Source organism: Syngnathus floridae, chromosome 3 (genome assembly GCF_059516105.1).
Source record: "Syngnathus floridae isolate MCC-2025c chromosome 3, RoL_Sflo_1.0, whole genome shotgun sequence".
In the NCBI taxonomy this organism is placed as follows: Eukaryota; Metazoa; Chordata; class Actinopteri; order Syngnathiformes; family Syngnathidae; genus Syngnathus; species Syngnathus floridae.
In genome coordinates, this window is record NC_142415.1 from 14,234,146 (window position 1) to 14,247,867 (window position 13,722).

The window sequence follows — 13,722 nt, forward strand, 5'->3', positions numbered from 1 at the left end:
AAATAGCTGCACTGAATGACAAAAAGACACTCCGATATTTGAATAGATGAAGTGAAAATTTCAGCCGATGGCTCCGATGGCCTCATGAGTTCGTTCCCACCCAGAGGGCTCATTATTATCAGCGTAGAGGGCTTGATGTAGGCAGACGCTCATATGACAGCCATCTGAAGGCATTACCTCACACACACACACGCACGCACGCATGCATGCACGCACATACACACGCACACACATACTGTGAATGATTAGGGGAGTGCCGTGATAAAGAGAAGTGCTGTTAAACATGGCCACGAGGCAGGCCTGTATACAGGGTGTGTGTACACCATCATTTTTCTTAGGCCCACATTTAGTGCATCCACTCAATCACCTAAACACACACATAGATGCACCTTGACACATGACAAATCTCATATGCTACTTACAGGAAGTCTATTAGTGCCTTGAGTCCACTAATTGCTCAAATGTAGGATGCAAGGATGGACACAACGGTAGCTGTGAAGGCACTGGCTCAAAGAAGTGTGTGTGTGTCTGTGTGCATAACACGGAGATGACAGCAAAGCAATACTTTCCTTCTTTTCAATTACACAGGTCCTTGGCCTGACAAAATGAAGCGCTTCTTCCTTCACTTTATCATACAGAGGTACCCTGCTTGGTTCTGTTCCTCTGAAGCAATCATATCTAAAGTCATCTTTCTCCATTGAAGTTAATGGAAATGCCATTAATTCGTTCCAAGAATACACCCACCGCCAAAAGAAAAATGTCACTCTAATATTTATAAAACTATAGTTTATGTCAAAATGAAACACTTTTTGGTGCAATCTTTGCTTCAGTAGACATTGTGCTGCTCCTTCCGAATATACAAGGAGATTTATGAGGATCTTTGCATTATCAGTCTACATGCATTCATCTTCAAATGTACTTTGCAACCACCAATGCTAATCGCTACCCCTTTTAAAATGTTTTTCATTAAGTGGTAGCTAGCAAACTTTAAGTCAGTTATGTGGTTGTTTAAAATAGTCATGTAATTCTCTTTAGTTTGGGTATAGGTTGAAAATAAACTTTATTGGGAGTGGCTTTAAACAGATTAAAGCTATCTTTTTGAAGCTCGGAATACAGATAAAATGTAATTTATGTTATGGAAGCGTCACACTGCCTCGGGCAGTCAAACTCTGACAGTTTCTGATTGAACAGGATGGGGAGCGGCACAAAACAGGAGACTCCCTCACAATTTTGTTTTTTTCTTGGATGTTGAGCAAGTGCAAGTTTGTGTGCATTTTTATAACACAATCATTGTTGTTTACACAAAATTCCCCATATTGCAAAATGTCTTATTAATTCAACAGAGACCTAAGCAAAACAAGCTTTCCAGACATTGCTCATCGTGTGCTGGCACAGGGTCGTACATTGCGGCACAACAACACATGCATCGTGCTGTCTCCTTGTTCCTAATGAGCTTTATCGCATTGGTCCCGCTTGACTTGTCCTGTTAAGTGGCACACATATATCCATATGTTCCACATGAGCAAGCAGAGGGGACACGCTGGGTGGCGGAGACGCTTTCTCAGTTACATCGCACTGTTTTGAACGGCAACAGCCAGCAGCGAGAGCCAGTCAGCTCCACTCTGCATCTCTACTGTGGCAGTGTGCGGCAAAGAGCGTGTAGACGCCAATCGGTCGTGAGCGCTGACGACAGGGTCCATTTGTTCTTGATGTTAAAGGAGTTAGGAAGTCACAATGGAGACGGCGGCAAATTGTGAAATGGGACGGCTCCTCATCGCAGCTTCAGACGGCCACCAAAATGGTTCAATTTTCTGAACTTATTAAGAAGTTTCTAATTCTGGTTACCTCATCAAATTATTACAAACAGCTCAGTATGACCAAGTGTAGTGATCCACCGCATATTCACAGTTTGCAATTTACATATTTTTTGAGAACATGTCCTTGTTATTCACTGAAAATCTATTTGCCGTTTTGACCTTGACCTGAGGTCAAACATTCATGGCGCCATCTAGTGGAATCTTGAGGTTTGATTAATTTCTATTTAACACCCTTTGTCGTAGAAATTGTTTAGGCTAGTATGCTAGCTCATACCATTGATGAGCCTCTAGTAAAGGTGGTTTGTTTAAATGGAATCATATCCTGAATTCTAAGATGTAACAAAGGCTAATGAAGCTTTACATTAGCTGCACAAAGTAAATGCATTACGGTCTTCTCTCCTATTGTAATCTGGGATAGGCTCCAGCTCACTTGTGACCCTAATGTGGACAATAGCTTTAGAAAATGGTCGGTAGGTTGTACAGTGCAACCGCCAGAGTTGAATGTCAAAAACAAATGATCATCTATGTGAAGTCAGCATTGTCTTAGAGCTCTTGAGAATTACACTCAGTAATTTTTATGGCTAATTAGGAAAAAGAAACAATACGGTATTATCACAACTTGATCGTCAACTCCTGCAAAACATATTCAATGGAGAATTAAAGGTTACACTTTTATTTGTTGACAATTTTTTTCAATGTGGGAAAACAAGACATTATGCGTGCCAATCCTCAACACAATGAGCCATTCAAGTTAATGCAGTGTTTGGAAACAACCGTAACAAGGGAGTGACAAATAAATAGACTTAAAGCAAAACAAATATTTCACTGGCTATTTTCTTTAAAAAAGATATTACGTGCAAACATACTACAGTTAAACATCACTGTATTAACGTAATAAAAGAGAATCAGTTAAAACATTTTTTTCCCCAACATACACTGCCAGACCTAGGCCAAAGCTAAAACGTAAATAAATAAAGTTGTTCTTTGAACTACGGCTTCACATTAACATTTTTTATCAAAATGCTACCCATTAAGCGTCGCATTCGGCTTTGAACACTTCTGAGGCAGCCAAGGCACCATCGATTGGAAGAACGTTGTCTTTCTGCTCCTGAATGTCAGAAACATTTGCTGAAACGTTTTGACCTTTTAGTGTTAGTGGTAGGACTCTTTTTGATCAATGAGTCCTGCAGTGATGGTTCTTAAACCAACACTGACAAAGAGCGCTGGTCTCTTGAGATTCTCTCATATCAATTTAACCTCTTACACAAACACGCATACATTAGAGGTCAACGTGAAGCTCAAAGTTCATCATGGTTACGGGTGAGGTCCTCTCCGTAGTTGGTGGCTTGACTTCCGACAAACATGTTCCAATTCTCCAAGATTTCTTCTTTAGTCAACATCTGGTCCTGAAAAACAATGTCATTCCTGTTAGGCATGCATGATTATCATTACGAATGAGATTTATTATCATGATATTCATAATAAATCTGTACATTCATTTTACTCATTGCAAATGAAATTCACAAACACCATTTGGAACAGCATGACTTCAAAACATAAAATGATGAGTCAAGAAGCTGTACCTTGTCCTGGTCGGACTCGTAGACTAGGTGTCGCGCCTCAGCCTGGGCATGGTCGTAGTTCTGTGGCATTATCCATTGGCGGATTTCCTCTCGGTCCATTTTACCGTCTTTGTTCAAGTCTCTGAAGTCGGAGAACTGATCCCTCTCGGTTTTGAGCCAGTCTGGTTCCGGGCCGCCGTCCTCGTTAGCAAACATGTCAGCTGAAAGCAGACAATGCATTTATGAATATAACCTGCAAGTCAATCCATCCTACAAATAATTTGTCAGCATTTGGTACTAAATTTTCAGCAAAATTATAAAATTGCAATTACCTTGTAATGTAATGTAACACTTTTGTTTCCAATTATTCAACGCAAACAAGCTCTGGTTGAAACGGATTACTTGAACTCACCAACGTACTCGTCTTCGTCTACGAAACCGTCGTCGTTCTTGTCAATGTCCTCCAAGGTTTCCTGCATTTGGCACAACGAGGTGATGTCACTAAGGAGGGTCAACGGCAGCCAGAACTTTCACTTTGACGAATAGAGAAACAAGTTGCCCTGGGCCATGTGACTCAACACGAGGGTCACTTTACAGCTGGGCTGGCACAGTGACACTACAATTACAAGGAGCACTGCTAATGTGGACCAACACACTCCTTGGCCTGTCTTTTACGTTTTGAATTGTTTGTTAGCATTAAGCTAAACTGACTTTTATAAAGCAACGCTGTGTAGTTGTCTTAAATCTATATGTAATGCTCTTTTGTTTTGCAAAATCCGGGTCACTTGTATTTTAACGCACCAGTGAAATACAAAAAAACAGGTTAAGCATGTCGCATAAAATGTTAAAAAAAATGAGGGCGCACATCATTTAATGCTTGAATGATGTTGGAGGTCACAACATTTATCAAGCCATATATTGAAACTAATCTGTCCAATGAATGGATGCAGGAACCAACCGATGGTAGCCTGCAACCAAGTCTTCTCTCAAGTGTCACGTGATGTGATGTGTGAAAGAAGGTGTTGAGTATTTTCCAGCAGGTCAGTGGGACAAACTGACCGCTGATTAACTTCAACCCAAGCCCGATCGGAGAGATGCCAAAGGCTGAACAGTTGCTCAGTACCCGTTTGGTGAAATCATAAAAATGAGCCTTGAATAATTAACTCCGTCAAATGGGTAGTACAACTTTTATGAACACGGCAGCATAGTGCCTTACTGCGAAACATTTCCCACGCAACTGCTCCGCGAGGCCAAATTCATATTTAAAGACAGAGTGTTAAATGGGACAGCCAGTACATCCCTCTGGACCCGCTCCCCCAAAAATATACAAACTATCATTTGAAGGGCAGACTTAAAATTTGATTTGGGAGCAAGCATCAGAATTTTGCATATTTCACTAAGTAGCCCATCTGATGGGACCTGCTGCAAGCTGCACGTGCCTCTTTTTTGGAACAATGTGCTCACAGAAGGCTTACCTGCACCACAATCTCCTTCATGTGGTCAAACTCCTCAGGATGCAGGAAGGCCGTGAACTCTTCCTTATCGGCCGCCTGGTCCCCGTTCAGATCGGCTGTTTTGAACCTCCTCTCGTCACGGGGAAGCATCTTCTTGAAGCTGAACTGGTCTGTCGTATCGTCAAACTCTTCGGGATTGGCTGAGAGCATGAAGATCCAAACATGAACGTTACAAAGTTACAAACGGAAATACACGGCTGCAAAAATGTGATGACATGTTGAGGTGATAAAAGAGGAATTATGTTGCAGATTGAACCCTCGATGGGTGTTTCCTACCAAGGTAGTATCCGTAGGTGGCTTGCTTGTATTCCTCCCATGATATCTTGTCGTCTTTGTTGAGGTCATAATCTGCCCAAACCTTGGCCACATTCTCGTAAACGTAGCGCTTCTGGACACGCTTGATCCACGCTTTGAGCTCATCTGTGGTGATGAGTCCATTGGCGTCGCTGTCGATTCGCCCCACTATTTTACTAGAATGCAAATATCAAGAAAAGTTGAAAACTCCATCACACAAAGGCTTTCCCCCCCCATCTTGGCTCCATTTAGAGAACGCATACTAGTAACTACACATTATTCAGCAGCTCTGATATGTCTCTAAAGTCTGTATATTATTCACAACATGGATTTCAAAACTTTTAATCGTAAGTTATCTGAATTGTATGCTATGAGAGGAAACTGAGCTTCGGTCGAAAAGCTGGCATGGGAGGGGCAGCAGCCCAATTTAAGACTAGTATTCTTAGACTCCAGCTGCCACGTTGTGATGTACAGGGGGTCCTCCCACTCTCACAGCGAGCCCCCTCTAGCCACGTAAGAAGCGTCATAGAGTCAAAAGAACCCATTGCATGCGTTTGAATGAAGAAAGCATGGCGTGTATGTTGCTGCTTTGAGGCAGACATTGAACGTCATCGGCTACAATGCTTCTTTAATGATGATGTATAATTCAAATCAAGTCATTAGGTGTGTGGGAATACGCCGGCAGCACAATGATCAAGTTTGCACATTCTCTGGCGTGCATTGCACATATTTGTCATGCACTCGCGCTTTGTTAGTAAATATTAATGAACAGTTACACGCAAGATACTTGTTCAGCTGGAGTGAGCGTGCGTGATTTACAACAAACACTCACGCTCACACTCGGTGGAGGGTGTGAAACGGCTCAGACATCCTGACTTACCCGAGCCTGTCTTTGCTCTCCTCCTGGGTGAGCTGGTCGAACGTCTTGGCCTCTTCCTTGCCCAGGAAGGCCTCGTGGTCGTACTGGAAGCTGTTGTTGTCTTCTTGGGTCCTCTCATTTAAGTTGGTTTCGTGAATGACTCGCTCTTTTTTCGTGGTGGGCTTCCCGTGGACCGCGCCGGTCCACAGGAGCAGCGTGCACATCAAGATGAACACCTCCATCGTTCAGGAACAAGCACAGGCTTTTGCTTGGAAGCAGGCCACTCGAACTTCGCTTCTTTGCAGTGCTCCTAAAATGGTCCTTCTTTTGCCGTTCAGTGCTAACCACACATCTGCACTAAACTACTTAAATGTCACACCGCGCTAGGGACAGATCGGTCCGTAACGTCACCGTACTTTAAAGTTTTACGTATTCGACGCAACCCTATTTGCTTGTGGAGAGGACAAAACCAGGCGGTGACTTCCGGTTTACTCATATCTAGCCAATCAGAGCGTAGTTTTAGGAGGTGCTCACCGACGCTTTTTTATAACCACACACAGCATTGGTCAGAGGGGCACGAGAGGAATTTCGGCGCCACGTTGCAAGCGGCAGAGCCAGCCGGAAAGGATGTGGCCGCTATCAAACTCAGCAGTCAGCTTCAGCATCAGGTTGCGCAAAACAAATGAAATACGTTCGTGTGTCAAAGATAACGTACGGGTGTTAAACTTGGTTTAAAGCCATATGAATTCATTGCTGTGTGCAAGCCTGCACCAGCATGCTTGTTTATTTTAACTTTATATTATGGAGCACGGACGGCCAGGACTGCATAGCTACAAAGTGCTAAAGTCATAATCAGACATGTGAAAAAGTCATACTGTTTTTGAATTAAATGAATTAAAATAAACAGACACAATAAGACAAACAAGCAGTGAATGTTAACCCATTTTTTGAAATGTGAGTCTCAGAACATGTTTGCTTGGACAGTGGGTGTGATCATATCTTCTCGCAGAAGAATCACATTACTCATCAACATCCCAACATGCTGTAATGAGAAAGAGCAGAGTCCGTAGCCTCCAAACAACTTGCTGACACTGCCATGCCTAATCCTTGGTCGTGGGCAGAAGAAACATGTATTTTGCCATTCGACATTAGCATAATAAGCCAGCACATGGCACATTGCTGTTTTGCATAAATAGTACACCCTAGTTTATAAAAGGGCCCTGAGGCTAACTAGGCTCTTTATTCAATTAATGAATACTTCATGTATTTAAATTAGTCCTGCCTGGTCAATTCAAATTAGTGTGTCGTCAGATGTGAACAAATATAAAACTGTGTGTGCGTGTGTGTTTTTACCCGTGTTGTCAGATGCATCCTTTAAATTTAAAATGGAACCTCTTAAGTTAAGTCTCCAGTGTTGTATCATTTGGAGTTTAGCAAATAATCTAGCGGTGAAGAAGTCCACAATATTCAAGCAAAATTTAATTCAAACTATCATAGTCAGTCAATCTTGTAAAACTTAAACTTAGTGAGCACCTGAAGTATAAAAATGATGTGTTATGAACCACCAAGAACTACCCGCCCCGCTCAAAAATAGTTGGCACGAATAGCATCACCATGAGGATATTGCAATACAGTAGTATACTAGGCCTAAGTCATGATCCAAAATAAGGCAGAAGTTGTATTCATAAAGTTGTATTTTTAATCTTATAGCAAGCCCGTACCTCACCAAGCGGCAAAAGTTGGCGATAGTTTTGGGCACAGCCTGAATGTTGCTTTTTTGTCAGCGTTCATTCAAGGTCACAAAGACATTTAGCAGCAGTTTCATTAGACGCAAACAGTTTTACTTGCCGCAACAAGAAAGACATTGCAATCCTTTGAAATGTTTGCAACCTTTCCGGAACCCTGATGAAAGACCAGAATTCGCAACATGCCCAAACACTCGCGACTTAGTGAGATGCGAATTGTAAGCCACTGTAACATGAAGTTTGAACATCAACACTGGATATAGAAAAGAAATAACTTGAATACTGATTCAATTCATATGTATTGCGCACAAATGCTAAAAAAGTGAAGTACATTTTATTTAACAAACAGTTGTTCTTTTTAAACTCAAACATCGACAACTTGGCAGTCAAGGCTCACAAAGCATGTACATATTCAAAACGAGGAACCACTGTATATTTTTAAAAATTGTTAAAATACAGTTCACCCACCAAAGATGATATCAATATAAATGTTTTAATTTATACCCAAAATGATGTTTGATTATGACCTCCAACCACAGGAAAAGCCAGGCCTTGAAACTTTCCCTCTTATGGAGCACGTTGGTAAATAAGCATCGATGTCAAACAACAGTAACATTGCCCGAAACAACTTTCAAATGTTGCAGGGAGGAAGTAGAAGAGTGGCTTTCAACATGAATATTTCACTGTAGGAAAGCACGGGGAATGTGTGTGTGTATATGTGTGTGTGTGTGTGTGGGGGGGGGGGGGGGGCAGCTACAGGGATGTTCAGTTAACCATGAGATTACACACACACTCCGCAGAAGGCATTTGGTTAATGTAATTAAGAAAACCCTATGGTGGGAGACACACAGCATTAGTGTCCAGGACGTAGACTTCTGTTTTGGCCTCCTCCTGGCCCACGCTCACAACAGCACATTGGCGATTCTATTAATTTCATGTACTAATCATTGTTTCTGCTTCACAAGCTTCAGAGTTAGTTTAAAGCCTGGGTATTTTATCCAAGTATGCGATTATTATAGCTGCATAAATAACTGAGCTTTATGGAAGTGGATGTGATTGAAGTCAGAATACAGAATAAATATGTGCTATGTAAATGTTTTAATTAGCTGCTCACGTGTCATTTCTACATTTGCACACCTCTTGTTAATATATTTGGGAGCAATTCAATACTGTTTCTAGTTTTTGTTTTTATGGTTTGATGGGGCAGCACATGAGCAACTGAGTTGCAAATTTTTCCATGAAAAAATATTTTAGATTTCACTAGGATTTGAACTCGGGTCGTTGGGGCGAGAGTACAGCGAAAGAACCACTACATTATGGAACGCTCGCTTGTCTTGGATGGAAGGTACGTATATGGTTTAATGGTAGTGTTGGCTCGTCAGTGAACGATTCGTTTAAAATAACTATTTTTTTTAGTGAACGAGAGTGAACGAATCATTTCCTAAAGTGATTTTTTTTCATTTCATATGACTTCAACCAGTAGGTGTCGGTAATGCGCATTGAAGCCGGTGCCACCTCGCCGTAAAACAAAACGAAGAAGAAAATGACGTAATTTCCCGGTCACGAGCGAGTCGTGAATTTGCATTTCCCGTTCACCAACGGACGGATCTGTGAGTGAGCCGATTCTAAAGATTCAGTTCACTTAACTGGAATGCACATCACTAGTACAAAAGAGTGCAGACTGGCGAAGGCTTCCAGGTCGAAATAGCGTACTGATTGGTGACACGGGCTCTATCTCGGTAAGACTTTGGTTCGAATCCAGGTGTGAGCATATGCCTGAATATGCTTTTAGAATTGGAACCTCACTTTGTACGCATATGCAAACAAATGCAAGTATTTATGTGTAAATACATAAGGTGGCCCAGCCCCCAAGTTGGCAGCGCAAACCAATGGATCACGGCCACTACCTAGGGGGTCCCCTACACTATTGGATTTCACCCCACCCTCTAGGTCGTGGGCGTGATCCATTGGTTTGCTCTGCCAACTTGGGGGCTGGGCCACCTTATGTATTTATACATAAATACTAGCATTTGTTTGCATATGCATACAATGCGAGGTTCCAATTCTAAAAGCACATTTAGGTATATGCTCATACCTGGGATCGTACCAAGCTCTTACCGAGCGAGAGACCTCCAGTCCTCAAGGGGCCGCATTCCAATATGTTTTCCAAGTTACCCTCGTTAAACACACCTGCGTGAAAAGTTTTAGCTCCTTTTGAACGTGAAAGAAGCTAAAAGTTTTCACGCAGGTGCGCTTAACGAGGATGGCTTGGAAAAAATGTTGGAACGCGGCCCCGAGGACTAAAGCTTGACACCCGTGACCTTTGACCATGATATTTCCCTAATAAAGTGGCCTGTTATTAGGTACACTTGAAAATGGCGGTGTACCTAATAGAATGTCCAAATGACGTCACAGATCAAACAACCCATCAGAAAGTGGGGGTGAGGGCGTGTGTGGCACTTTTCACTTTCATTTAAGCTTTGACCATGGGCTTAAAAAAAAAAAAAAAGAATAAAGGGTTAATTGCACAGTAAAAGCACACGTAGGTATTTTCTCACACCTGGGATCGAACCAAGTCTTCACCGGACGAGAGCCCGTGTCACCAACCAGTCGGCTATTTCGACGTGGTTCCCTTGGTCGTCTGCACTGCTTTGTACTAGCGATGTGCATTCCAGTTTGAACTGAATCTTTAGAATCAGTTCACTCCAAATATTTGTTCAAAAGAATCGTTCACCGAATCGTTCACTACACGTTCTTATTTATTCATTCTTTTTATTCTTTTTTTTTACCTCGTGTAGTGTACCTATTGTAGTGTCCATGAGGTGTACCTAATCACAGGCCACTTCATTAGGGAAAAAGCTTAAGTGAAAGTGAAAAGCGCCGCACCCGCCCTCACCCCCACCTCCTAATTGGCTGTTTGATCTGTGACGTCATTCTGACACTCCATTAGGTACACCGCCATTTTCAGGTGTACCTAATAACTTTATGCATTTTTTGTATGTGTCAAGAATGTGTATTTGACTACTTGCTCTTTATTTTGGGGGACACCAACACATATTACACAACGTAAAACACATATACATAGTCATTTAAAACAGTTAACCAAATGCCAGATTTTTGTTTTCATGCCCAAAAAATTAAAACAAGGAATAAAACACCAGACAAGTTTTAACAGGTTTTAATGTTTATTAAAATAATAATAATAATAATAAAAGTACATTTCAAACCAGCAATCTAATGTGAAATTGCAGTAGATATATTGGATAACAATATTTAGGCGTATATAAGCATACACGTTATTTAAAAACTACTATAAGTTTTATAAAATCAAGATTACCCAAAGAGAAGCATAATCTCCCCGTTGTTGCATATCAGCGCATCCCTTCATGCAATAAAGTTAGCCGTTACCTCGGAGAAAACGCGCATAAAAGAAGTGGTGTTGCAGTGAGTGGTTCTTTCTTTCCTTGACAAATCGTAAATCGACATTCTGGCTTACATGGTTCACGCCAGGAGACGCAACACGTTCACTGACTGATCCGTTAATGCACGGGAAGGCAGTTCACCCATTAACTCGTTCGCGAACGGGAAAGTCAGGATTCGTTCCCTCACTGATCCGTTCTCGCGATGAACTGGAAATGCGAATCACTCACTCACTGATTCGTTCACTCACAGATTTGTTCGTTGGTGAACGGGAAATGCAATTCTCGACTCGTTCATGAACGGGAAGTTACGTCATTTTCTTCTTCGTTTTGTTTTCCGGCGAGGTGGCATCAACTTTAATACGCATTACCGACATCTACTGGTCATATGAACTAAAAAAAGAACAATTCACTCTAGGTAGTGACGTTTTGCGAGTGCCTCCGCCGCTGCGCTCGAACACCTCAGTTTTAGGGTTCGACTCCCCAACCCTGCGGAATGTGCAAAGCATAAAGAACTACCGCTTGTCTTTCTACTTATCTGCATAGCATGTAATTTTTTTTTTTTGTCACAAGTGTTGGTCAGATTTTGAAATAAACAAAAATCATGCCATGGTATTTAATTCGGAGATTCTACTGTACTTTCCATGCATGAACATCTTATTTACTACAACTGTATTTTGTTTAGCCACCCTATTTAGCATTTGTGTTTTCATTCCAGGCTTCTTCTTCTCTACAAATTGGCAGCGTGTTCTTTGGAAGCATTCTCTTCCTGCAGGTTTGGGAGGTCAGCCAAAGAATGTTTATTTGACTGAACAATAACAGCGAATATATGTCTCTCATCACACAATTACCCCTTCGCCATTTGCTCTCTCCCCACCATTCTGACTTTTCATAGTTCTAATAACTCACCACCCCCTCTATTCTGAATAGATTAATAAACTTCTCAGTGCTGCCACGGAGGAGAAAAGAAACCTTTGCTCTGTTTAATGACAACTGTAAAGTGGAGGCAATCATGGGATGCCTCCCGTGACATTTCCCCCGGTTCCTGTTCGCTCCACTTATCTCAGACAAATGGCCGCGCCAGGCCGGGCTGAGGCCGCTATCGAGATGAAGCGTTTTCCCCGAGTCATTACGTCTGTCACTGGGGCCATTTCCATATTGAAAAATCTAAAACAATAAATGACACCCAGGCCTTTAATAACTGTGAGGGAATCATATTTGGAAAATTGCATTGAAGCAATAACCTTTTCTCCCTGTAATTAGATGACAGAGGGGTCCTGGTTTTAATTAAGTCAGCAATTTATAGCCCCGTGGCCATACCTCGGTGTGCTGATTAGTATAGGAGGGATCACAGAACAGCGTTGGCTCAATTTGAGAAGATTTGATCTAGTAATTACTGTGTTATATGGCGAAGTCCGCGCCGAGCCTCAGACTCGAGGCTTGTGTGTCGACGCGCTGCTCCGTGAAGCGTGGCCCTTGCCGTCGTTACTCACGCTGCAAATATGCGGCGAGCAAGTGTCTGTCTGAATAGGCCTTCAAAGGAGGTCATCAACAGCAGACATAATGTTTGAGGAGCTGTATTAAGGTGGAAGTGGCTTTGTGAGACCCCCCACCCCCCATCCCCCGTTTGTCAAGACATGTGTGTTTGTGTGTGCGGGCATCGTTTTTTACGTCTCCTCTTAATTGATTCCCCTGGTCAGTATATTACGCTAACATTTGCACGAGGGGCCACAACAGTTAAGGAAGCTGTTTTAGTGCCATGTTCATAAACGTGGCCATTTACTGTCAATTTATGTCCTGACAGGTCGTAATGAAGACCATGAAAAGAAGATTAGCTGGAGCTGTTGTGCCGAAGCGTCTGGGGACGGCCGTGACGAGACTGCAGGGACTGCCGCCTGTCGTGTGAGCTGGCAGCCTCTGGCGTTCCGCCGCCGTGATTGACATTAATTCCGCTTTTCGGGAAGAATGGTGAATTTGCGCCGTATCTTATGGGAATATGACATTTAGCACATTGTAAGGACGAGCATCTATATAGCCGAACCTGACAATGGTGCACGGCAGTCCCACTTGACATATCAGCACTGACATCAAACAGATGCTCGCGGTCCGTGTCGTTAATTTCATTTGCTCGTCCGACTAACCATAATAATGCCCTCACAAAGGTCTGTGTTACATGTATGGAAGAATTCCACCTGGAGAAAGGTAAGAACCACACGCACAGTTCCTGAGTCTTTTTTTTTTTTCTGCACGTTACATCATTATCACCCTCGTCCTGTACGATCATGGTCGAGCTGCAAAACACAACGGCAAATACGAGTTTCAAAACTTACACCTGGACGTGATCAGAGTGGAAGAGCATGAAGGCTCCCCCCACCCCACCGCAGGACTTCATCCAATCTGAAATGCAAATCCCAGAGGCCTATTGGGAGAATGAGGTTAATTAATCCCACAGGACAAATGAGTGAGCAAGGGGCTGCTCGGCCCCCAAGATCTTCCCTCCATAAAGGTCACA

At 42.5% G+C, this 13,722-nt stretch overlaps 1 protein-coding gene across 1 annotated transcript; it reads right to left on the reverse strand.

Annotated features, from left to right (window-relative positions):
* Nucleotides 1-2,474: 2,474 nt before the first annotated feature.
* rcn1 (reticulocalbin 1, EF-hand calcium binding domain) lies at nucleotides 2,475-6,540 on the reverse strand. The gene is made up of 6 exons (XM_088371873.1): nucleotides 6,068-6,540; nucleotides 5,170-5,363; nucleotides 4,855-5,033; nucleotides 3,792-3,852; nucleotides 3,401-3,600; nucleotides 2,475-3,223 (listed from the first exon to the last, which is right to left on the reverse strand). The coding sequence occupies exons 1-6, from the start codon at nucleotides 6,286-6,288 to the stop codon at nucleotides 3,116-3,118; spliced, it is 963 nt and encodes a 320-aa protein (XP_088227999.1). The 5' UTR covers nucleotides 6,289-6,540; the 3' UTR covers nucleotides 2,475-3,115.
* Between the last annotated feature and the right edge of the window lie 7,182 nt (nucleotides 6,541-13,722).